This window comes from Thermobia domestica, chromosome 15, assembly GCF_964235325.1.
Source record: "Thermobia domestica chromosome 15, izTheDome1.hap1.1, whole genome shotgun sequence".
In the NCBI taxonomy this organism is placed as follows: domain Eukaryota; kingdom Metazoa; phylum Arthropoda; class Insecta; order Zygentoma; family Lepismatidae; genus Thermobia; species Thermobia domestica.
In genome coordinates this window covers 45,645,114-45,672,849 of record NC_137468.1, presented here as the reverse complement: position 1 = coordinate 45,672,849, position 27,736 = coordinate 45,645,114, and the positions used below count along the sequence as shown (strand labels likewise).

General features: G+C 31.9%; 1 protein-coding gene across 2 annotated transcripts in view; it reads left to right on the top strand.

Moving 5' to 3' along the window:
- Positions 1–4,400, top strand: part of LOC145671851 (uncharacterized) — a 214,459-nt gene extending 210,059 nt beyond the window's left edge. For both annotated transcript variants that reach the window (XM_081741079.1, XM_081741078.1), the window contains exon 5: positions 1,590–4,400. In XM_081741079.1, the coding sequence (XP_081597205.1) occupies positions 1,590–1,713 (124 nt within the window). In that variant the 3' untranslated portion in view covers positions 1,714–4,400. The remainder of the gene's footprint in view (positions 1–1,589) is intronic.
- Positions 4,401–27,736: the final 23,336 nt, after the last annotated feature.

The following is a 27,736-nucleotide window of genomic DNA, read 5'->3' as shown; positions in this document are numbered from 1 at the left end:
AACTAAATACTGTTCAGCAGCACTGTCACAAAACTCTTATTACTTCACTTTTTTTATATGTACAATGCGCTTCAAGAAATTAAGTTCCGAAAGCGCCCTAAGATGTCACAGGTAGTCCTAGAGGAATGGCTTGCGCAGAAGTAAAGGTGAAATACGTAGTCATAACCAGACATGAATGCAGTTGTGTGGAGTCAGTAGTGAGAGTACTGTAGTACCACAAATATGTTGCGCATATATAGTCTCCCGCCGAGTGCGAGATACGTGCGATAATTAGGTTTCTCTACGCTAAGAAGCTGTCGATGTCAGCGATCCACCGGCAGTTCTGTAAACTGTATGATCTGAATGTCGTGAGTGAAGGTATGGGTAGAAGTGGTGCAGATAATTCACGGCTGGCTATATCAATGAGCACAGCGAACATCGTAGTGGTTGACTGTCCATTGTTACCACTGAATTGGTGGAAAGTATGCAGCAAGCAAGTATGCAGAACCGGTGGTTCACAATGTCCGAACTCTCACGTCAGTTTTCGCAGATCTTCCGTTCCCTGCTGCATGAGATCGTCACCCAGCGATTGCGATTTCGCAAGTTGTTTGTACGATGGGTTCCAAAAACAATTAATAGTGGAGTACAAGAAGAAGCGTCTAGCGTCCAGTTTGATCTTCCTGCTGCATTACCACCAAAAAGACGACCAGTTCTTCGATCATATCATCACCGGGGATGAATTATGTACGTTCGACGTAACCTCGCCTTACAGCTCTGACTTCACTCCTAGCAATTTCCACCTGAAGCGATTTCTGGCCGGACAACGTTTCGACAGCGCAGTTGAGTTGGAAATGGTTGTGGCATCCTGCTTCCAGTTCTAAGCGGCAGAATTCTTTGACAAAGATATACGAAAGCTTGTGTCGCGTTTCGATAACTGCCTCAACAAGGATGGTGCATGTATTGAAAAGTAGATTATGTATCATTAACTCCAGTAATAAGATCTTACTTTCTGGATGCGCCTCGTATATGAACATGTATTATGGTCTAAAACAGTACTAATTGCATTTTAATAAGTCTCTTTTCTTTTATCTTTGCTACATCTGCAAATTGGACAATTTTCTTGAGACCCACAAGTGTCAAACACGAGTTTCACCATGTTAGAGAAAATTCGTTAGATTGTTCCGCACCATCACAAAAAGCATTGAAGTCTTATTTTTTTTCCCAGTGTCGTACTGATTAATATAGTTTTAGTCCTATAATGTACGTAAGATCCTCAACAAGAACTCGGAGCTCTCGCGTGGCTAAGTAGCTAGCGTTATCACCGCTAATGCGGAAAAACTGAATTCGATACCCAGTGAGGATACACGTGGTTCAGGCCCCGTCGTAGACTGTATGTTATATTTTATTTCACTTGAATGCTGAAGATGAACGTTAATCTCCAAATAACAAGACTCGAATCAAGAATTACATGCAACAACGTCAAGCGCACTAATCTTGAATATTTAGGAATTCTTCGCAGCTTTCATGTGTACACAATAATAAATAATAAAGACACGTATTATGTTCATTATGTTAATTTTAATCTCTATTTTTTCATTTATTTTTTACAGAGTAACATATAATATTTTATCGAACAAGTTTGTTCCCGAGGCTGTCAAGTTACGAGTGGAGAGAGCAGCGCGTTATGGATCTCAAAGTGGCGATTGCAAAATTTATCACTGTAAAGAACTATAAAGAAGAATAATTTGCTTCAAGGCAGACACTAAAAAAGTAAAAATGGACTACTAAAATATGTGCAGATTATTTTTGTAAATAAAGATTTTTATTAAACATCTGTGTTAAGTTTGGAGTGTACCAGAACAGTTTCTCAAATACACACATTAATCCGAATACTTGTTAAACCAATTTATAGTAGACTACAAAAGCAACATAAAGTGATAATAATAAGAATTGTAAGCAAAGATGTATCTTTTGACTGGTCTGTAGATCTTACCGCACAGAAAGTACAAAATAATTACCAGAATTGAATATTTAGTTTCAGATATTACAAATTTCGAAAGTGAGAAACAATTAATCGAATTCTGGAATGTCTAAAACAAGCTGAAATTCAATCATTTTTAAAGCCCTATCTTCTGGTTGAACATAAGATTTTCTTTGTCTTATCTTCTAGTTGATAATAACGTATAAGTCTTTCTTAGTGTCCTGTCTTCTAGTTGACAATAACACAAGTCTTACTTTATGTCGCTATCTTCTAGTTCACAATAACATATAAGTCTTACTTTATGTCCCTATCTTCTAGTTCACAATAACATATAAGTCTTACTTTATGTCCCTACCTTCTAGTTGACAATAACATATAAGTCTTACTTTATGTCCCTATCTTCTAGTTGACAATAACATATAAGTCATTTTTTATGTCGCTATCATCTAGTTGACAATAACATGTAAAAGTCTTACTTTATGTCGCTATCTTCTAGTTGACAATAACATATAAGTCTTACTTTATGTCCCTATCTTCTAGTTGACAATAACATATAAGTCTTACTTTATGTCCCTATCTTCTAGTTGACAATAACATATAAGTCTTACTTTATGTCCCTATCTTCTAGTTCACAATAACATATAAGTCTTACTTTATGTCCCTATCTTCTAGTTGACAATAACATATAAGTTTTTCTTTATGTTCTTATTATCTAGTTGATAATAAAATAATTCTCTCTTTAGTTGATAATAACATATAAGTCTTTCTTTATATCCCGTCTTCTACTTGATAATAACATATGAGTCTTACTTTATGTTCCTATCTTCTAGTTGACAATAACATATGTCTTACTTTATGTTGCTATCTTCTAGTTGACAATAACATATAAGTCTTACTTTATGTTCCTATGTTCTAGTTAACAATAACACATAAGTCTTTCTTTATGTCCTATCTTCTAGTTGATAACGTAAACCAATCGAAGGAATACTTTCACTTTGTACTCATAAGTTAATCTGTGTTCTTGGCTTAAACTTTGGATACTTAGTTTGAGGGATGAAAAGCATGTTTTTCCTTACTCGCCAATACGATAATAATTCTTTAATTTGATTTAAAATGAGTTAATTTTATACGGTAATTTATTAGTATATATATTGTATTCAGAATAGACTAAAATATTTGCGTATTTCACAGTGTTAAAACTTTATAAGAAGTTAAAATACGAAATTATTCGTTAAGAATGTGTTGTTAAATATATGAACCGTTTATATTGTGTTCTGAATTCAATTTTTGTAGCTAATAATTTCGATGACTTGTTCATTACGCCGCCTTCACCAGAGTAATTCAAACGAGGAAAGGATATAAACAAATTGAAGTACAACAGAAGATTCATTATGAATTTTTAATTATCGATGAATGAGCAATCTAGAATTAATAGTCGGAATTGTTGTTACAATTAAAATTATATAGGTAAATGTTTCCAAGGAAACTAAAGAGCTTTCGTGAATGATCATACAGTTCCACAAAAAATAAAATAATAATATTAAACAAGAACTAACTACAATTCATTTGGCAATTTCAAGGCCAATTTTAATTTAGTCTTAAAATAAACCTATATTCGGCTTAGTTATGTTCGAAGTAATAAATATTGGAACGAACTTTATACTAAGAAAGATATAAATTTAAAGAAGGTTATAAATTTCATTTATAAATGCGTTATAAATCATAATAATTATATAATACTATGAGTATTTCGCATACTGTATTGGGCACGTGTAATGCGACTTTGTATTTTTAAAAACAATTATGTTACATAATGTAATAATAGCACTGTAATAAATAATGTGATCTCACATTGATTAGCTTCATATTATTGAAGTGTTCTATTAAAAATTAAACGTCTAAATACCACATTTTGGGGTGAGTCTGTATAAATGTGTTTTCTTTTAATAAAATGTTAAGTGATAAAGGATAAATTATCTTGATTACAAAAGCAAAATGTGATTATAAGATAGGTACGATTATTAGAAGATTATTTTAAAGAATTATGAAAAGAAATTCTTCTATATTCGGACTTTGTGCACATTCATGCCACAGTGTAATCACTGTACTTTTAAATTTTTCACTCGAGAATTGAGTATTGATATTTAATTGTAGATATGAAGTATTTGTACATTATTAGATTAATACAATTTCCCTTACATCTGAGATTTTAGTCACAGTAGCAGTTACTTTTGTATAGAATTCCAAGTACGTGAACATTACTTAAAATGTTAACAAAAGTTAGTAAGATATAGTAGACTATTTAAAATTTACACTTTAGACTAATTATTTATTCATTGTGAAAACATTCAAATATTTAATATAGTGGATGATACTTTACTGAAATTAATATTAAAAAACAAATGTTCTCGTAACTTCATATAACGTAACTCTAAAATGTTTTCTGCTATAATTCAGATTTGAAAAAAAAAAAAAAAAAAAAAAAACAATCTCTCTCTTATGATTTTATAACTGACTAATATTAAAATATTTCAAATTAGTAATACCAAAACTCATTATTTATCCACTCAACGTGAAATTTCTAATAAGTCAAATGAAACAAGTAAGATTTTTGATACAGTTATCTTGGGTGCTTGAAACATTTCTCGTTTTAACAAAATAGACACCATCTAAGTTCTTTATTGTAAAATCAAATAAAGTAAAAGAGCTTGAATAATTGATATTATTGTTTGACGTATTATGCAATTAATAACAATTGCAATAGTCTGAAATATTTTCAATTGCTGAAAACTATGCATAACAGCGAAGTATTTTTTCTGTCTAGAATAAAAATAGCCTTAGTCTTCTTTGTGTGTCGCCATGTGAATTTCGAACTGGATGTAAAGATAACTATGTGGATTGTTTTTAATATTACTTTTCAACTATCATACTCTTAAATTATAATTTTAAGAAAAAATAAACATGTACTATGAAAAATAATACGAATATATATATACCTAAATCTTCGAGGAAAAGAAAAATATATCTCTTTTATAATTGTAGTGTTTTTACATAAATGTAATTGATGATGTTTATGTACAATTTAATTTTGTAATTCTAAACTAATTATGTAATAAGTTTTTACTTGTCGCTAGTGGTCTTCTATCCAGAAGAGAAATAAATATGTATATTTAGATTTCTGAGAATAAAAAGTAGTATGTTGTCTATACCTGTACTGTTTTCTTGATAATAACAATAATACACAAACAGAAATGAATATTGTAGTTCTAAGATATTCATTGAATAAATTAAAGTTATTGTTTGACATTGTAGCAAGACTATGATCAGCAATAGCTTAAAATGTTCTTATAAAGGAAAGCTACAATAATAGAAGAAACAATCTTGAGTATTTTTATATCTTTTTCTGTACTTAAAGGTGAACAATTATAGTAAATATAATAATAAAAGTGATAATATTATACGTATATATATAATAAAACATCTTACTAGTTTTTCAGATTCCTGTTTCGTCTTAAGAGCAAACTTCTTATATTTTCGTGTTGATAGTGTTATTCAAATATCAATTACATAAAGAATTACTATAGTTAACTTCACTAATAATACAAGTTTCTGCAAGTACTTATTAATATTAATACTTATATTAATTTATTAATATTTTTGGTATTATTACATTTTCAAATTTCGTTAATTACAGTAAAAATATACTTGCAGGTAAATTTTGTTTATGAAGCTAAGAGTAAAGATAGGTAGGATAAACAATAAAGGTTTCTATAAAACGTTTTATTTCATTATTATGAATATCTCGAATATTTTCACAGTAAGCATTTAGATTCATCATGTAAAAATTAATGTGTGCCATGCACTATATCTAACCCTGTTCGCCTACTTCATTCAAATAATAACAATATCGCAATGTTTACACAACTTGATGTCAGGGGTCAAAATAAATAATTAGAAGGAACCTCTATAACATTTCTTAACCTGTACAGGCCCGAATGTTTTTTATTGCACCAAAAAATTATTTCTGAATATTTTTTAGTTAATACACTGTATACTGAATGCTGTCACCTGATGAACCCAGAGTGCACTAAATGTGTTCTTGAATGAGTACTTGAGTAGCAAAACGTGTAAGGGTGCGATTGAAATGAAACGACATATATTTACGTAATATTAAAATGAATGTACTCAAATGAGCACTGGGTGATCGTAGAGGTTAAGTCATCTTAGGAAATCAATATATATCATGATGGCTGTAGAACTGAAATGTCCTCTAGAGCATCCCTCTGGCGTTTTTTAAGCAATATATATATATATATATATATATATATATATATATATATATATATATATATATATATATATATATATATATATATATATATATATATATATATATATATATATACCAAAATACCAAAATAAACTACCTTCTTTACTTACGTACTGGTCGGCGCTACAGCCCTTGAAGAGCCTTGCCTTCCTAACCACTCTCCTCCATTTTTTCTCGGTTCTCTGCTTTTGTTCTCTAGCCTCTGACTCCTAGTTTCTTTACATCCTTTTCTATTATTTATTTATTTTGCACCTATTACAGGGCATAAGCCCCAATTACAATAGGCTTACAAACAGTAAAATATAAAAATTTCGTAAATAGAACAAAAATACATAGATTCAAACAAAATAAGTAAATAAAAGTTACAATAAGAGAAAAGAAAAAGAGAGAATTACATACTTTCTTTTCAAGTTATCTCCATTAATATGGGATTTCATAATCCAAAGTAGTAATATAAATACGTACATACATACACATATACATACATACATACATACATACATACATACATACATACATACATACATACATACATACATACATACACACACACACAATAGTATATAATATACATACATATGCATAGAGTATTTCTAAGAAGAACAGATAATGTGTTAATCTATACTAAAACTAAATGAAATCTTAACGATTAACTGGCGAGTCTGGAATACTGTACACAAAAATTCATATAAATTTACAACCTAAAAAGAAAACATCATATTGTTTATTTCCCTTGAAACAACCAGAAATTCTCCACCAGGACATTTCATTATAAAACAATAACATTATCTATTCAAGGATTACAGAGTCAATATTCTATTTCTTTCATTAAACTCGACCAAATTTGATAATTTTCTTTACTATGTTGATATAGATGAGAAAAGGCATCGCAAAATCTATATCCGTATTCATTTTTATATTATTATATCTTTTACGTAATCTAATTACAGGAGAATTTGAATGAGCTTCTGAATATGATCTTTTATGGCAAAACGGAGGTCTCATTCGTAGAAATTTGTTGTTGATATTAAAATACAACAACTTGAGAAACTCTGGATTATCGATTATTCCATTTACAGACTTATGGAGGAAAACAAGTTCAATAAAATGCCTTCTATCACACAAAGATATGAAGTCAAATCTTCTTAGCAACGTTGAATAAGATACATTTTCTTTGTATGATGATCTTTTATATGTTTTATAGTATAACTATCTCAAAAATTCATTTTGTACTCTTTCAATTTTCCTATTGATAGACTTATAAAAAGGTGTCCAAATTATAGATGCATATTCCAACTTACTACGAATGAGACTATTGAATAAAATCTTAAGTGCTTGCATATTTGTAAATTCCTTTGTACTTCTGATTAAAAATCCTAATGATTTGTGTCCGTCATTTATTACTTTTAGGTCCTCTATCCATCTTTTTCTGGGTCTGCCCCTTCTCTTTCGACCGTCTGGTTTCCCTATGAAAACCCTCTTAGCCGTTCTACTTTCGTGCATACGCTGTACACGCCCTGCCCATCTTAGTCTTTCTTGTTTGATTCTTACAATTTTATTTGCCTGGACGTATAGAACTTGTATACTATGGCCGCTATGTCTCTGGCTCTGACAGTTCTACACGTGGACAGAACATTGTTGCTAATTTGTCGTGGGTTTAATCTCACACACAAGAATAAACAAACAAACAAACAAACAAACAAAAAAAAAGCAAATACAATTGAAATGAATTGCTTAATAAATGTTAAATTTTCATGCATTTTTTCTTAAAACTTTCAGTGTAAGGCAACAAACTAAAAATTGCCTGAACTAAATATAGCAAAGCAATCGAGTAAACCGACTTACCTTCGCTGCCTACATGTATTCGTCACTATCCATAGGTTGAACTCCACAATCTTGAAATAATTCGTCAGAATTAACTGACTCAATTTCTTCTTCATTGTCGCTGGTATCGTCACCATCACCCAATGTTATGATTAAACCTTCTATAGTTTGTTCGAAGACATCTTCAGCTTCCCAAGCTTGCTACATAATTTTCCATGTATGCTCAATGGCATTTTCCAATTATTCGGGGACACTTTCTCGATCGCCTCTATTACTAAATTTTTCACGTCACCTACACGAAATGTCTTATTATGCTCAGCCACATAACCCTTAACTTGAGCCCAAATTAACTCAATTTGGTTAAAATGGCAATGATATGGTGGAAGTCGAATAACTGTATGCCCGTGAGCCTCAGTAATTCCACCGGTTTCATATGATGCCTGTCTTGGCTTATAGAGTTTTATTAATACTATTAATTCGGATTTTTTTCATATCTGCTGATACTGCAGGAACATTATTTTTTTCAAGCCACAATATCATGTCCTCCTTTTTGCTGTTCATGTGTGGAGGTTTATTCGTCTGAACGGAACGATAAGCCGCGTTATCAAGCACGATTACGGAATTCACGTTAATATTTGGAAGTAAACTATTAACAAACCAGTCTTTGAAAGTTGCGGAATTCACTTCCTTGTGATAATCACGAGTGCTCTTTGATTTAAAAAGCAACACTGCCTCAGGTACAAATTCGCGCACAGTCCCGGCATGAACCAAAATAAGTTGACTTCCCTTGCCAATAGGTGTCTTCATTGTCCCTTTGGATGTATCGTCTGTCCACGCACTACTTCTCGTGTATCCTGCATTCACTCATGTTTCGTCCAGCAATACTAAGTTTTCCAGGTTCATTTTCATCATCACTCTCAAAAATTTGCAACAAGCCGCAACTATATCGTTTCTTTCCATATCGTTTCTCTTCCAGATAATTTCTTCCACCTAAAACCAATTTGCCTTAACACAACACTCAAGCTTGTTTTCCTCCCTCGGAAAGCCCTGCTTCTTCCAAGGACTTGAGAAGCTTACTGCGAGTCGGGAATTCTTTCCTTATATAATATTGATAGATTTGTTGCCTTATTGCGTCATCCTGGAAACGATCTAGAGACATTTTAACATTGGATGGATTTTTTTTTTTTTTTTTTTTTTTTTGCCTGGAGTAACCAAAACAGCCGAAGGAGAATTTAGTTCTTCGCGACATTTTTCTTTCGTTATGTTCTTAACTTAACTTTCCCGCACGCAGGGCGTCAGCCACTCTGTTCACCACCCTCGTCACAGGAAGAAGATGGCCACCATTATCGCGCTCTTTCTCGAAATATTCATGAAGTCTGTATATCAATTCTCGGCTTTGTCCTTTATACACTCCTATTTTCTTTAGCTTCTGTTCTGAAGAACTAGTCATTGTCACCACGTAATTACAACAATATTCTTAACAGCACGCTCAAACACACAAAAAGAAAAGGAAAAAAAAAAACACAAGGTCACAATAACCGAACACAATCTCGAAGCACTTTTCACTCAACTATGCACCAACAAAAGGAAGAACATGAAGCGGCAACGACGTCTGGTTTCCATGCCAGAGCGGTGACAACTCGGTCAATCATTGGACCTTATGGGGATGTGTCAGTGTAGTATCAACCCTCGCTTTCTTTTTCGCATAGCTGTCAGAGCCAGAGAGACAGCGGCCCTAGTATAATTCTTCACTTGTTCTTATGCTCTACGTGTTATTCTCTCTTATTGGTCCATATATTTTTCGCAGGATCTTTCTTTCCCATCTCACTAATCGTTCCTCCTCTCTCGTAGCCATTACCCAACTTTCCGAACTATACATGACTATTGGTTTTAGTATCGTATTGTACAGGCTTAATTTTGTTTTTCTGCTGACGTTCCTAGATTTGAATACATTCTGTAATGCGTAATAACACTTATTTTCGTTTATTATTCTTTCGTATATATTTTCTGCTGTTTTCTTGTCTTCGGTGACTGTCGTGCCAAAGTATTCAAACTTTCTTGTTCTTTCTATTATGTGGTCATCCATATTTAAATCTCCTTCCTTATTGGTCCTTTTGGAATCTTAAATTTCATATATTCTGTTTTGTTTGCATTTATTTCTAGCCCTATTTCCTTTGCTTTATTTTTCATTACTTCGTAATTTTTTTCTAGTATATGCCTGTTTCTTGTTAGGATTGCAATATCATCTGCATATGCTAGAATTGGCGCCGTTCTACTTAATATCCTATCTTCTTTACTAGCATTTTTAACAATGTTTCCTGGAGCCTATTTTCCAAACATCCTTTTTTTCTTTCTTTTTTTACAAATCGTAAAATATCATGAAGTAGAAATCCTAAAAATAATAAAAGAAGTCATTTCTAGATAATAATGCTGATGCCTCTACCTTCTCATATTTATAATTGTAAAATATTTGATTTGAAAAATTTTATACTAGTATTACAAGACTAGTAGCTTTGAGCAATAAGTCTCTGGTTAAAGTTAACTACCTAGGTATAATCATAAACGGCTTATTGCTATTTTCATACATGTACATGATTTTCAAGTATATTATGCTATACTTTTATTTAATCTTGCATTAAGGCATAACAATTCTTAGCTTCTAAATGCATGCAACTATGGAAAATGGCTTAGTGACACACTGACAAGACAGATGACTGCCAAGTTCTAGAAAAACAAACGAATGGTGATAGTTCTTGAGTTATATGGTGTATTTGCAAGCAGGGTTGATAATGAAGCAATGACTAAAATAACTATAGTATCTACGCTGTGAATAGTATGAAGAAAAGTTGGATCCCAGTCCCATAAAATGGTAACAGTTCACTATGACAGAACTTCGACAACATTCTACAAGCAGGTAGTATCGGTATCTACAAAATCAAAGCTGCCTTTTAAATTAGATTTTTTACTCGAAATATAATAATAATAATAATAATAATAATAATAATAATAATAATAATAATAATAATAATAATAATAATAATAATAATAATAATAATAATAATAATATGATGATGATGATGATGATGATGATGATGAGGACGATGATGTTTGATATATGTTTATTGGAAGCAAACAGCATTAGAGTCACAGGTGTCCCAAAGAAAAAAATGCTTTTACAAGCATAGGGCGCATGCAAATAGAATTAACAACATACAACTGATTATACAAAAATGGATGAAATGAATAAAATATTAGTTCAGAAAAATCAGATAAAAACATGCAGTATCTGTTACAAACTGGGAAATACAAAAATAACAATAGTAAGAAAAAAATAAACATAATTAACATGCATATAGAAAAGATATACCATATAGGGTAAGTATACAGTGTAAAATTCAGAAATAGATTATTATTAACCATGTAGTTGTAACAGTTTACAAAATATTGAAAAAAAGTTCAAAAAGACACTATGTAGCTGCTAATACAATTTGAAAATAAATATTTTTAAGTTAAACACTTCAAGTAAAATACACTGATTCATAAAGCTGGTAATAATGACGAAAATAAAATAAGCATAAGAAAATTACATATGAAACAAATAAAAAAGTCCATGACTAAGATTTAAAAAAAAGTGCAGTATACGTAGTAAAGAAGGAATTAAGCATAGAAGAAAAGAAAAGATGATAGAAAAATAAAAGACAAGAGAATAATAATTAAAAAAAACTAATAAAACATAAAAGGATGTTTCAAATGGCACCTTACAAACTTTACAAAATAACCTCCAGAAATATAATAAAAATAAGAAACAAACATGTGTATCTGTTCAGAATTAAAATGGTTCTTACAATTTGATTTTAAAAAGAATACAAACAAATCCATACAGTATTTAGTGAAAATACAAAACAAAATTAAAACAATCAGTTGCAAGCCTAAAAGTACTAAGATATTTCAGAGTTTATTTAAAAAATTAAAAAATAATTCACACAACTTCTTAAAACTCTTTATGAAACAAATCAAGAACCGGATAAAAGTTATTAGCTGTTTCTATACTTTTAAATATTGAAGATCTAATTAGATATTTACTAATAAACGGAACAAATTTCCTAATGTTACTGTGAGGAATTTTTATAGAGAAAAAGTTCTCCAGAACAAAATTTTCATGCAGAATTTCATGAAAGAATTTCAAGTCAAAGAACCGACGCTTGTTAGTCAGAAGGGTAAGAGTAAGACCCGCCCTTGTCTGACAAGCTCGCCTCTCCTATTTCTTTAAATTTCCATTTTAACCAGGCTAGGAATGAATTTTGAACTGATTCAATCGGAGAACTAAAATATTTTGCTTCACTATTCCAAATTACCGTACAATATTCAAGATGAGACCTAACATTACACATATAGAGAATTTTGCAGGTGTTAATGTTAGTAAAGTTTCGACACAACCATTTGAGTATTGTTAAATTCCTCCTAGTTTTGGAGATAATAACCTGAAGATTTTTCTGAAAGAGCAATTTTTCATCTAATATTACTCCTAAATCTCTAACATGCTTAACGAATTGGATATGTTGATTTCCTATCCTGTATTTGTAGATGGAGGGGCTAACTTTCCTTGAAAATGTTATTCCTTGCGTTTTATTAAAGTTCAGGGATAGGGAATTCTCTTCGGACCATTTCACTATGATATTTATATATTTTTGCAAAGTATTTTGATTTTATTTGGACTTACAACAATGGTGAATATTAGCTATACTGAAGTCTGAAGCAAGGACAAATGTTGTTCCACATGCATCACAAAGAGCACAGAATGGCCTCGCAGCCGCCTTGTCTAGCCATCACAAATGGCTCAGGTATAGGCGTTTCTAGAGATGGTATCACTAGTGCAACCCCTATTTCACTCACTAAGATCACTAAACGTTCATCTAGTGATTTTATGCACTGATAGCTAAACCATGCTAAAACATTTAGAAATACATTATGTTAATTTGGTTATAAAATATTGTTGCTTAGACTAACAACCTCCCAGCAATTTTTCCAATGATGCACAAATTGAAGAAACGTGTTTGTGAGACTATTGTGGAATATGGTAACTCAAAAGTGCATACTAATGCAAAATCCCCAGTAAGTAAGTAGAGTCTGAAGATTTATGTACCCTTATTCCGAAGTCCACGGACCACCTATGGACATAACTATCTAACAAACTCTATGGCCTATGTAACCCGGAGTTTCAATGCCGAGTTCACAAAAGCTCTCCATTTACTTCTGTCTTTGGTCAGCTAGATCCAGTTTCTACTTTTATTTCTATTTCAGCGAGATCCATCTTAATATTGGCCTCACATCTGCGCCTAGGTCTTCCTAATAGTCGTTTTCCGAAAAGCGTTCCTACTTTCTTTCATCCTGGCTACATGACCTACCCACCTGTACCTCCTAGACTTGATGACCCTAACAATGTTTGGTAAACCGTACAAATTATGTATTTCCTCGTTATGAAGTTTCCGCCATTCCCCATTCCTGTTCCTCTTGGGTCCGCATATTCGTCTCAGGATCTTGTTCTCAAATACTCCCTTAGAGTAAGCGACCATGTTTCGCAACCATACAGAACAACAGGCATGATTATCGTTTTGAATATTGTAAGCTTCAAATTCCTCGACAGAATTCGCGACGGCAAAAGATTTTGAACTGAATAATAACACAAAATCCTTGTTACCTAAGGAATAAGAGTACAAAATAGTGCTATTGATAGAAATCTAGTGGCAGCTTCGTGTGACAGAAAGTAATGCGCTGTTTGTATGGAAATTCGTTCATCGCTCTCCACGAGAAACGACAGTTAAAAACGTAAATACATAAATAAAATTAAAAGTTGAAAATAAAAGTCACGTTCAAGCGTAAAAATATTAAATTTATTCCCATTAAATAAAATCAACATTTAAACATTACATTTTTCTTAACACATTGCGCAACAGTTGCACTCCATAAGTTTGATATAACAACAGAATATAGAAGATTTAAACACAGGGCAATAAGTTAAAGATTACTATATACATTAAGTTTATCTTTTTTTACAAAGGTAATTCTTTTAACATCACAGAAAATTGACAAGATATATTAACGTCAGTTTTCATAAACTACACATTTTCACGAACTTTTTTAGTTTTTCAAAATAGATAATGCGTAACAAAATATTATATATAGTAATAATATATTTCGTACTCTATATTTTCTTATATATAGTGATATACATTTCGTAGATGCTCTTAAATTTGAAAATTGAAGACTACTTGAAATACAAAAGCAGAACATAGGTATAGATAAGCCAGATGGTAGAGTTTAAAGTACACAATTCACTTTCGAAGCGAATATCTCCTGGCACAAACAAAGTACAGTTATATTAAGATAGTACAGTGTATATAAAAAAGGACATTACAACTTTGAAAACTGATATTAATCGATTGATTTATCTTTACAGACATGGTTTTGATGTCATTTTGTAATAAAATACATCAAGTTTTGACTCACGTAGTACACTAGTTCAGAAACAAGCTATCGCAAACGCTAGCAGAAGTTGCAGCAAAGATGGCTGCTTTTACTGGTCCCAAGCATGCTAGCTGTGTGTGTGTTTTGGTTTGAAGATCCAAGTCTGCGACAACTCTGCAACGTAATTTTCGTACAAAGTATGGTAAAGATCCTTCCAGTAGGCCTACTATTTTTATCAGTGGCATACAAGAATCTTATAAAATAGAGGATCTGCCCTTAAAACAAAATCTTGAAGCCATACGTCACAGTTTCGCCACCTCTACTCTGCCCACTCCGTCCAATAGGATCGCAATGTTTTGAGCCAACAATGATGGCGGAAACGAAAGTAGCCAATCAGACGATGACGGAAACGAGAGTAGCCAATCAGACGTGTCGATGCTCGGTTGTTTTTTTTTGGCTTCATCGATTTAATAGGATGACGATACATATGGGTAGATCCTCTATTTATAACATCCTTGGTGGCATAAGTGTTTTATTGAAACTGGATGTTCGGTAAGACACAACAAATCAAGACACAGTAAGACACGTTAATAGTAGACACGGTAAGACAATCGTCCCCGTACGTCTGAAGACGTAGAAGAGCAAGTGAGACTTCAGATGGGATGTGTGCCTCCACATTACCAATGGAAGCTACATTGAACCTCTTTAGGTATAAGGTAAAGCCGTGATGTATTTTGCTACAAAATGACACCAAAACCATGTCTGTAAGCTAAATAAGTAAATCAATATGGGTTTTCAAAGTTGTAGAGTTCTTTTTGATACACCCTGTACTTGTATTAAATTATCATGGATGCTACAGCTTAAAGAATGAAGAAACACTCAAAAATGAAATTAATCTAGAAGACTCCAAACAGTTTGTAGTCATAATTAGAAGTTAAGTCAATGAGATATTGTGTATGGCACTATTCCTTTAGACTAACATTTGTAGATAAAAGCTAAGCTAATGACGCATTGCATATCATACTATTTCTCTTTTAAGTTGAAAACCATTAGTACTGTTTGTAAACGTTGTGAAAAAAAAAAAAAAAATTGAAAACCATTAGAACTGTCTATAAACGTTGAGCAAAAGAAAGAATTTCTGAAATCCATTAGTACTGTCTGTAAACGTTGTGCAAATGAAAGAATTTTTGAAAACCATTATTACTGTCTGTAAATGTTGTCCAAAAGAAAGAATTTATGTTCTCGTAAAGCTTGTAACTGCCTACTTCCATATACCCTCCCCTTAACAACTCGCCGCGTGTGTGCGTGTGCATTGACGAAGCAACTTATCTCACAGGATCATATATTAATACATTCTTCTACATCCTCCTATTTCGGAACCAACTGATATTTGTGAAAAATGCTAAGACCATTTAATTTCTTTTTAAAGGAGACCTACAGATTCTTAAACTCAACCCTATATGTTCACCGCCTTGAGTAGGCTGCCATTCTGCTTAACAATTTCAAACAGTTATGAGGATCACGTAACATACTGTTTCAAAGGTCTTATCATACTTTTTCGGAAGAGTAAGAAAAACTTAATTTCCCTGATATGACTGAGTAAGTACTTTATGAGATATCGTGCACATTAAAAGATGTTAAACGGTGGCAATAACTTCATAAGAGGACTAAAGTTACCACTTTAATAAAATTTAACCCTAAATTAATCCCCTTAAGCAACGCACTACCTTCCTTAAAAATTTTGAATTCAAAGTCCAATAAGTCTGGAAAGAGAATACGAAAACCTTCTAAAAGATATATCACATGATCCATATTGTTACTTACCATTCATATTATCCAAAATAGCATAATTTCACAACGCTTATAAGTACAGAGAACTTCTTCTTGGCTGATAAGAATAAAAACGGACATAGAATTAAAAGGTAAACGTAAAAGGACATATTATACCACATACGGACGAAATAGTCTTTTTTTATTTTTCTCACACACCATATTCTCTTTAGGTACAAATGCAATGGAATTCAAAGATTACAAAAGAAGACACGACTGAAGCAGGAAGTAAACGCGGGTCTCCTGTTTCTTGTGCTGTGCATTGTACTACTATGCTACCCAATCCTATCTACGGCCAGTTATACACTTTTCTCACCATGTACCTAGTGTTTATATTACAGAACATCTCTGACGCATTGGGATGTCCAAAAGTAATAGGAATTGTAGTACAGTCAAAGTGGTTTAACTGGCTGAGAAATGACCTTAACAGAGGTGGCTGACTGGAGAACGGAGTGGACAGTTAATGCAGCGGAACGGTAAGTTGGGGACTGAAGTTCGATTCTTGGTCCAGTCATGCATATTTTCACTCTTTGAATATCATAGAAGCCCTCTGTCATTGTTGCAGCCAATCTTCGGCAGGAAATTCAGTTCTCGTATATGAAATTGTCACCTGCAGACCTGGTAATACGTGGTTTCTCGTAACTTCTCACACAATATAAGAGGAATTAGTACTTTTCGAAAGAGAATGAAAAAAATATTCAAACGATGTGTTAAATCATCTACATATTGCATTTTTGAAAAATAAGTAGTGTCAGACCGCATAACTATAGAGTTTAGTTTACCATATTTTTAACTATCCATCAGAAAGCAAATTGACAGCACTTGCCTTTATAAAAAGTTCTGAACTAATGAAATTTCATATGGCATATTATGAAGAAAAGAAAATTAATGCTAGAAACAAAGGTTCAGTTATTTGTCACTGGCGGCCATATTAAAAGTCGTGCTTTAGAAAATGGTTCCTGTCCTGTAACTTTCAAACAAAACATTTAACACAATGAACAGTGAAAAACGATAGGAATTTTGTTGTAGTACTCTTCACCTTTACTTTATTTCTTTCTAAAGAGAATATAGGACATTCAATCTCAAAAGATAAGTGTCTATATTTAGACACTTGTGTTTTTGTTCTAAACTATCATGTAAGTACCTTTTGCTTTCATTTGCATATACCCGTACTGGGATTCCTTTGTCATAACCTCGTATACCAGCGGAAAGCCCCACAACAAACGTCCAAGCTTAAAAGATAAAATTCTAAAAATTCATACCTTGTAAATTAAAATTTAATCATGTAATATAAAATAATGCTATTGCGTAATATAATACGGTTTTTCTAAAACAACGGAAATACAAAAGCTGTAGCAATCCTGATACATGCTTACAAAGAAATATATATATCTATAATTTTTACACCAAGAAACACGCTATTTACCATTTATTTTCATGTGGGACATAACATTGCAAACCGCGATACTTGTTGCATCCTAAATTTTTTAATGATTTCATCTAGTTTATCTGTACCTATGGAAATAAGCATACAATTAATATTACTCTAATTATTACAGTATTTATGTTTGCATAACACACTTCCTCCCAAAGTTTGAACTCCTCATAAAATCTAAACGTGTTGTACACGAAATAATACTTAATAAATAAACTCCATGGTTCTGGATAATCACAATAACATTTAAAACACATTTCTGACCAGAACAAAATGAATTATTTAATAACTATACGTTTTTGTTACAGTTTCAAGGACCTAACGTCCTCTTCATCAGACAATGAGAAAAGGTCTTTTCTCAATGTCTGATGAAGAGGACGTTAGGTCCTTGAAACTGTAACAAAAACGTATAGTTATTAAATAATTCATTTTGTTCTGGTCAGAAATGTGTTTTAAATGTTATTGAAATAATACTTAAAATTATGAATAAAAATACACTTCTCTCTACAGTTTTCTGCTGGGTTGGGACATGATAAAAATTCACTGGACAATAATGGAATTGATTCTGACGTGAAAGTACAGAATCCTTAATGAATTAAACGTGCTGAACACGAATATCCTATTAAAGGAAGTTGACCGTCTCTCGTTGCAGATATATTGACGTTTTATCTGTTGTTAAGGCGTTATTGCGTAATATAATTAATTAATTAGTTTATAGTAAAATTATGTGTGAGATCCCGTACTTTTGCGTCATATTGCACCATTTCCACATGCAAAGAGGTTAGTACATCATATGTGCTAAGTTTTAATAGAGAGCGTCGCAAAATTGATGCTGTGAGATGAAAGAAGAGGTTGAATATAAACGCGTTTCGCCACAGTACCTCTTAGGTCGTCCGTATTTTGTGAAGCATATACAAGTGAGTGGTTGTAATCTCATCGCTTTCATCAGGACATTGACAAGATGGAGTAACGATGTCAAGGCAAATAGTCTACGTCAATGCTAGCTGACTATTGTTGGACGTTCATCAGAAATGCTCCCCATGTTGATTACAAATGATATTCCAAAAGAAATCGAAAGTCTGACTCAGGTTAAGGTGTATTCTCATAAGGTTTACCATGGATTCTCATATATATATATATATTAAAAGTTATTTTCTCAAAAATGCATAGATATTTAATACAAATCCAAAGAATACAAAGCGTAGCCAATTCAGCTATTTATTTGTCATATACGTGGTCAGTACATCGAATTCATTAGGAATTACTGTTTTTTTTATCTCGGAAGCATGAGCTTCTTCAAAATTTGTTGCCTAGTGTTACTATTCACTCTGTTGAATGTATTGTGTGCTTTTTCTTCAGTTTAATAAAGGAACAAAGGTCTGATATATCAAGGAGTGAATTTTTCATTTCTGTAGCCAATCCTTACTAGAAATTTCAAAACAAACATGAAAGTATTTGAAATTGCTACTTATTAACGTTTTAATATGTAATAATAAAAGCACACCTAGAAAAACTGGTAGTACTGGTGGAAGGTAAAGGATTATTATTTTCTTTGTGCTAAAGTCAACAGCAGCTCTTCTGCTAGTAGCAATTATATTTGAGTAAGTTTAGAGTTTTTGAAGTTAGTTTTACCTAGCATTTGCTCAATAGCTGGCAGTGCTGAATGGTCATTGTAAACTTACAATCATATTATATTGCGGTCCACATATTCACTTCTTTACAACTAATGACAAAGAAAATAATTACTTGGATCTTGTACTGCACGATATATAGAAGCTAAAATTTTTCTTCCTGCTTTTCCTGATCAAAACCAGGATGCGTGTTATGCATGCACAAATACGGTATAATTATTATCATCTCTCTCTATATATATATACAGCATATATATTTATTTAACAGACATATCACAGCCTAATAACCTTATACCTTTTATAATAAATACATTTCAAATAGTTTACCTCTTGGAGAAGAGTAATAAAACAGTAATCACAACGTAAATCAATAATTCTTTGAAAATACTTTAGGAAGAACTTTGCATAAAATTCTTATGTTAATAAGTTTAGTAAGCAACTATATCAACATATACAGTTTATATCACATACAAAAGGACGTCGCAACCAGGGCTATACGCAAGACGGTGGTTTCAAGTTATAAAAAGACAACTTTTCTAAATCTAACGTGAAGTTTAGTACGAGAACCAATTATCATGTGTAGAAATATACAGGTTTATTATTATAACTATTTTAACAGTTTCGGAAGGTTATTTCTTACTAAAATGTTCTAAAAATTATGTAGCAAAGCAAGTTCGAATCAATAAAATTATTTCGATTTGCACATTATTACAATATTATGTACAAATTAGACAGCAAGATTTTAAAACATTTACAAATTACTTATACATAAATCACTATCAGAATTTTGAAGTTTGAATAATTAAAAATAAAACGAGTTAGTAAGTTATGTTCTTATATGTAGAACTAATAAGTGCCCCAACAGCGGAGGAAAAAAAATCTTCATTGATTTCAGAAAACATTTACCGTAAGTATACATTGCATTTACAACATAGCTATACAATCGTCTTAACATTTAATTTCTTATGGCGTAAATTAAGTTTAATGACAGATTTGGTCCATGTATTTTTGTTCTAAATGGCAAAGAGTTTTTTTTTTTTTTGGTGAAAATTTGACTAAGTCTAAATCTTAATTTCGATAGCCCATAACTCTGGAACCAAAAGTCTACATATCACGATATTTTATAAGCTCACTGAGTTCGTCAAGCTCTATCAGCATTCCAAGTTTGATGAAAATCGGATGAGATTCATCAATCATGTACAATATACACTATCCTATCTTTCTCTTTTTCTCTTAAGAAAAATCAAACGAAGGACGAATATATGACAAACAGTAAACAATACTTTAATGCCAGAACAGTAATCACGTAATGCGCTTACTGTTAATGTATTACGTAATGCGCATATATTGCTTGTAATGTAAACTCTACGAATTGAAAAGTTTCACGTTTTGTATGTTAGAATATCTTAATATTGTAATTTTCTAAATCAGGTATTAACATTGTTATTTCAAACTGGTTGACATAATGTAATAACCTATAGGCTGTACTAATTGCACTTGAAAGCCAAATAAAATAAGTTACAAATACAACGAATTTAACCTTCTGTTCAAATTAAGATCCAGCAAATTCATTATCTATCATCAATTTATTAAAAAAAAAAAAAAAAAAAAAAAAAAAAAGACGAAATGGGGCTTTTCTTGACATTTAACCAACACTAGATTATCTATCTATTTTCTAATTATATTTTAAAATTTTCACGACATTATTTCACACTTCTAGCTCCGGAACGAAACTATTTTCTCTCGACTGATATCCATTAACGTAAGTAATATTAAAAAAGCCACTAGGGTACACACGTTTACCATTGCTTAACTCAACCAAGGTCCTCAATAAATTTATTTATTAGTTTTTTACTTAATATTCTTCGTATATTGGAACTTAAATTTCATAGTCATCCAAATTAAATTTATTAATATCAAGATCTGAGTTTGATTTCTGATAACAGCACATTTGTTTCGAATCTCACATTTAGCCTATATAGCTTCGTTGCTGAGAAGGGACATCAAACTCAAAAGAAACATAGATCTCTCTTAATGCTACACTGAATCATAATTGAAAAAAATACTTGAAAATAATAATAATAATAATAATAATAATAATAATAATAATAATACTAATAATAATAATAATAAAGCATGTGAAAGATAATACTGAATTCGGTAGTTAGCAATAAGCGTTTATTCACAAATATCCGGAATTTGAAGCCACGTTCAAGTTTTGAACCTGAGGTTTTGCATACCCCACGCTCATAGAACTTGGAACATCTATATTAATTAGGATTTGTTCTTCTGCAGGTAAAAAATAATCTCCCGTAAGTTTGATACAGATTTTAAACCTTTATCTGACTAATAATGAAACATTTTATTAACATCAATAAACAACATGAATCACTTTTTTTTTCCGTACCACCCTGGTTGTAATATGTAATGCCCTAAATCTACTACACGAAATTAATATTTTATCACGGTTATTAATTGTTCGAAGATGTATAAACTACTAGCTTTCACATTAATTTATTATAATAATTACGACTTTCTGATAGTTCTAATAAAAATATATTTGAATCTTTCTGGGGTACAGTATTTAAGCATTTCATTTTAAAGCTTAGGTTAAATGACAACATCAGAATTTTCAAGAGGTGATTTTCTTGCGTGTGTGGTTTAAGATAAGAATTTGATGTTTTTTTTTTTTTTTTTCAATTAAGTGCAGCAAAATGTAAAATTATGCAGTGGTTTGAACTCTTTAATTCTTATGGATGTAGTTAAAATATAGTTTGATAGGAAATACAAAACTAATGAAGTATTTATCTATTATTTCTTTAAAAATATTCCTTGTGTAAAGCCACTAAGGAGGTTTTGTTTATATTGCATTACACATTTATATATTATTAGTTAATCATGAGAAAGCTACAGAAACAAACTTTCATTTGGATAAATTTATCATTTCTTGTTTTACTTGTTCTAAGATGACGCACCTCAGAAACAATATAATATATGGTACTTGAAATAAGATTCAATAAAACTTAATAAAACTTCTAATGCAAGTGCCATAATCTGTTTTGTTATAATGCGTTTCAACTTTAGATTACACTATGGACCACACGAAAAATGGAATATGTGAAATTTTCGAACAATCATGTTTGCTGATGAGTCTATACGTGAAAGAGAGAGAGAGAAAAGAAATCCATAATTTAGTTTACTCCTACCATATTCTATCACATAGTAGAAACCACTACCAATTCGTCTAAAGTGCAAATTAATTGTGGAATAGTGCTTCAAACGTATTACAATATAACAAGATTTTAAACATTTCACAGCAAGTCCAGCAATTTCTTAATTTGTGACGTGCTACAAGTGATGACAGTATTTATGATAATGATGATGAGAACAGACGGAAGATGAATAATTAATTTCAAAGTTTAATTTTACTATAAGTTTTGAACATGAATTTTACTTTTTTAAAAAGATATTCTTAACTAAGTAAATAAATAAATAAATAAATAAATAAATAAAATAAAACTTGATATTTGGAGTATTGAAAGATGTAAGGTGTATCACAATCATAAATTGCCTAAACCTTAACTTGCTTTTAAGTCACCAGAAAGCTTTTGTTGAGTTAAAAAACTAAGTTTTATTTCATAATGTTCGCTATATTTCATGGAGATTGGCCTATATGTGACAATTACTTCAAATACTTTTTTCCAAGATTATACATGATGTCCCCATACTTGTACTAGGAACAAAGTATTAGTATTAATTCACTATTCCTTGCCCTTGGGCCATCTATAACCTGTCCCGAAGTAGAAGGGTTATAGTTTAACGATAACATTTCGGATTTGGCATTCGGCTTCAGCATATTTGAATCTCCAGTGGTTATTTAAAGGTACCTGAAGGGTTGTCCTCATCTGTTAAGTTCTGTCTTAATATTTAGTGACATTAAAGAAAGTCTATACATCAGTTACTCTCATATTGTAATCTTAGATTGAGACAGTTCAGAAAAATATATTGTCCTGACAAGGAAACTTTGCTTAATATCTCAGGATCCTGTAGATCGTAAATGTCACTTGGATTTTCTACACTAGTTATTTTAGTATTAGAACATTTTCTCTATCATTTCTTGATTCTTAAATCAGTTAGTTAATACTGACTTATTTTAATTTAAAATTACTCCTTTCTTAGTGAAATTAGGAATCCACATACAGCAAAATGTTTTCATTCAAGTGGACATAACTACATCCATAAACATATGAAGCTGAAAAATAACCACAGCACAATTGTTTTTAAAAACGACGCACTGTTACTTATTTATAGAAACTGCATGTAAACATTTGTTTACACTTTATCTGCAAAATAAAGAAATGAGAATATAATATTCTAAAGCGTAAATACAATAAATTAAAATAAACTTTAGTTTGGAGACATTGTTTAAAATTTATCTACCAAGATAAACTTTCATTTCAAAATGTTATTTGAAGTTTACTTTACCTGATAAACTACGTTTCGAAATGTTATTAAAATACAACCTAACAAACAACACAAGAAAAATACTTTCCTCTATATATTTTTGGGTGCTTAAAGAGTGAAGAATGAAAAAGCATATTTCAGTATTATTATACTATATTAAACAAAATGGAACATTACTTATCGCACATACCTAAAATTAATATTCATAATTTTATTTGAAGATAATGCGGTATATATTTTGGAAGACGAGAAATTCTGATATTTTCTAAATATCTTCCACATATTTTACACATTCGTTATTCAAAGCAAGTAAAGGAAGAAGGTTATGCAGAGGTTGATTCGGTTATATTGAGCCAAATTCAATGTGCAACTGTACCGCGCATGCGCAACCCATCACCGTGAGATTGCCACGAGGCAAGCAACATTATCTCATCAGTCACACAGTAGAGCAATGTGTCGATCGTAGTCTGATGCCACCGAAACTGAACAGATCTGAGAGGAGTTCATTGCAGGGGCGGATCCAGGGGGGAGCGATCGCCCCCCCCCCAGAAGAGGAAACTTTCTTATTTTATATATATAAATAAAACCCATCCCAAAGTTTGGAACCCTTAAAAGTAGCAGTATGACAACCCACCGCCTCCCCAGAAGTCGGTCCTGGATCCGCCCCTAGTTCATTGTGGCCTTTTCAGAAGATACATTCACGGCGTCGCACATTGCAGAAATGTGTAAAGTGCATAAGTTTCGTGTAGGTCGTGACACTGTTAATCGCATTATGCGGAAATATACGGCACAGAGCCCTAGGCCCACCACATCGATGCAAGCAGCTAGAACCGTTTTCCAAAAGCGTTTATGACTATGGCCGGGTTTTCGTACAGAGGCAAACTGCGTCTCCGAAAGGTGTAGCAAAACGTTAAAATCAATGCTGTGTACTACCAGACTCATGTCCTGAGGGAAATATATGTACTAGCATGAAATCCCAGCGTTGTACTTACACGACTTGAACTAGGTTGAACTAAACCAAGACAAGGCATCCAACCCACGACGAAAATATCATTGGAATTCTATCACCATATGAGACAGGAAACTGAAATTGCGGCAATTCCCTTCTCTGACATATCTGTCAAAGTCTAGATGCCAACACAATGGACTATTGTGCTTTCGTACTCCTCAAGCGGCGCCTGTCCCACCGTCAAGTCTGCACAGTCTCTGACCTACGAAAAGCCTGTAAAGAGGAGTAGGATGGAATGACCATCAGCCGCAACGCAGTCTCCTGCAATAACAAGTTTAATTCCACGTAATAGTCAGTAGAGACTACCTACAGATCGAACACAACCGGTGGTAGAAACACGGCATTAAATAGGTAAGAGGCGCATTCAAATTCGGCTCGATATAAGTGAATCAACCTCTGTATATAAGAGAAAATCCACAACGGATGCACTGCTCGCAAACTTACTAATATTCAAGCAGTGAGTACATATAAACTATATGTAATAACTCAATACTACTTGCGGTACAACCATCGAGAGTTTTATTTTATCAAAATATTTACCAGGTAACATAAGCTATATATATTTGGATTAAGCGTAGATCAGAACTGTAGCGACACAGCCACAAAATATGTAATATGTCCTATTAAATAAAGTATTTTTTCAAACAGTGCCTACAGGAATAAGCACTTAAACATTACATGTACGTTTTATAATACTGCTTTATACTTCTATTATACAGTATAGTATTACTACATGTACTAAAGAACACAATACATTATGTTATATAAATATTAAGAGAAAAATAGTCTCAAACTCAGAATTCCAATTTTATACTCTTCTTCTAAATTGCCAGCAAACCTTAACAAGATATAAATTTTTAAATGCAATTAAAGAAAAATATTGCAAAAAAGATAAAACAATAATAGCATATAACAATAAAGCTGGTTATACATCATCAAATATTATATCAAATGCTTCAGCAAAGTAAAATTTGAAGGTGTACGGTACCAAGTTGTATTCAACTTGGGTTGATTACAACTTTGATAAAACTGTTCTAAAATAAAACACGTTCTCTTCCTATCCAACATTGTATCAAAGAGAATAAACGGAAAGCACTATACGGTGGCGCTAAACGTGGACACAGGAAGCAGTTGAAATACTTTTTGATATACAAGCAGCATCCTGTTTTGTATAACTGTAAACTTAAAGAATATTACAATAAATACAAACACAAAGAAGCATTGGAAAAAATTGTGGCTGAAGTTAGGCTGGCTAGACCAGAACCTACACGTTGGTGAGTGTTCATATTTCATATGCACGGTTCATATTTTCAATTGTTAGTTTATTTTAAGATTTACGATTTAAACAGCTAACTTTTAAATAACAACCTTAAGCGAGTGCCGCGTTGTACTCTATGCCTACCAACAAATGTAACAATTGAATGAAGAAATGTAAACAAATGAGCAACAAAATTAAAGTTTTGTATTTGATCGTTTATAGTGCGTGTAAAAGTTTTAGCAAACTTATTTGACCAAATGACTATCAAAGGTAAATTTGATACAACATTTGATGGAAAATTATGACCATGTATAACAGGCTTAAAAAATAAATATTGTTTAATGAGTCCATTAACAAGGAAAGTGATTTTCATATAAGAAAAAATGGGGTATGTGAAACCAATTTTATATAAGAAGTCTGGTATATAATACCACATGGAACTATATGTGCAATATATGTAACATAGCATCGATATTAAACAAGATATTTCCAACATAATGCAATAAACAAATATTAAGAACAGAATACTTACAAAACAAAACCATGTTAAAGCAATGCCTTAGAAAATGAGTATGAGTGGGGGGATTAATGGGGACGTCAACAAACGAGGCTATATTTGGACTCAAAAACTCGCCATTGATTTAATCTAAATTTGAGAATACTGTTTACTCAAATTCTGAGGAAACAATACTGAAGTAACCACAATACTGAAATAACATCCTAACAAATAAAACTACTGTATTTTATACTATCTCTTTATCACAGTACCATCGTCAAGAATTCAATTTTGGAAAGTGACTTGAATCTCAAGATGTCGCATTTCACATAAATACTACAGTACTATAATTTATTTACTGTCGTTAATAAAAATACATGTGTAAATAACTGTTGTTTTTTATGTATTACGTCCATGTGTGTATCTAAATGTGTGTGCGTGTATTCACGAATGTGTTTGTGTGTTATTCCCCCTCCTATCGAAAAAAATCCTGCGGGCGTTCCTAAATGTTCCTATTATGTTTCTATATAATGCTAGCGTACTGAAACTCAGGAAAATATCCTGAATTTTAGAAAAGGTCAAGGAACAGTGAACTCAGACAGTATTTTGTGCAAGAATGTTATGAAAACGAAGTTATTGATGTTGGACAAGTTCTGGATAAGAGACACTTTAATTGGTTTTGATGTAAAGATGGATGTTTATATTTTAAAGTTCTCTTTAAGTACCAAACGATTTTACTTCAAGAGAAAGTGTAATGAGTAAATTAACATCAGGTGTGATTTTGTTAGCATGTGTCGGTGACTGCAGATTCCCCAATTGGTAGTACAAATAAAGCAAAAAGTGGTCGGTAGTTTTTTAAAAATGCACACTGAAATTAAGCATGACTGTCTCAGGATAAAGTGAGTTTCTGCTTGCATTTGGCTGCTTTGTTCACTGCTTCTGATATTTGCTACTTTATTTACAAAATTAAATTCTGCTAAATAACTCGTAGCAAATTTGTTTTATTAGCTTCCAAGGCATTTCCGGCCCCAAGA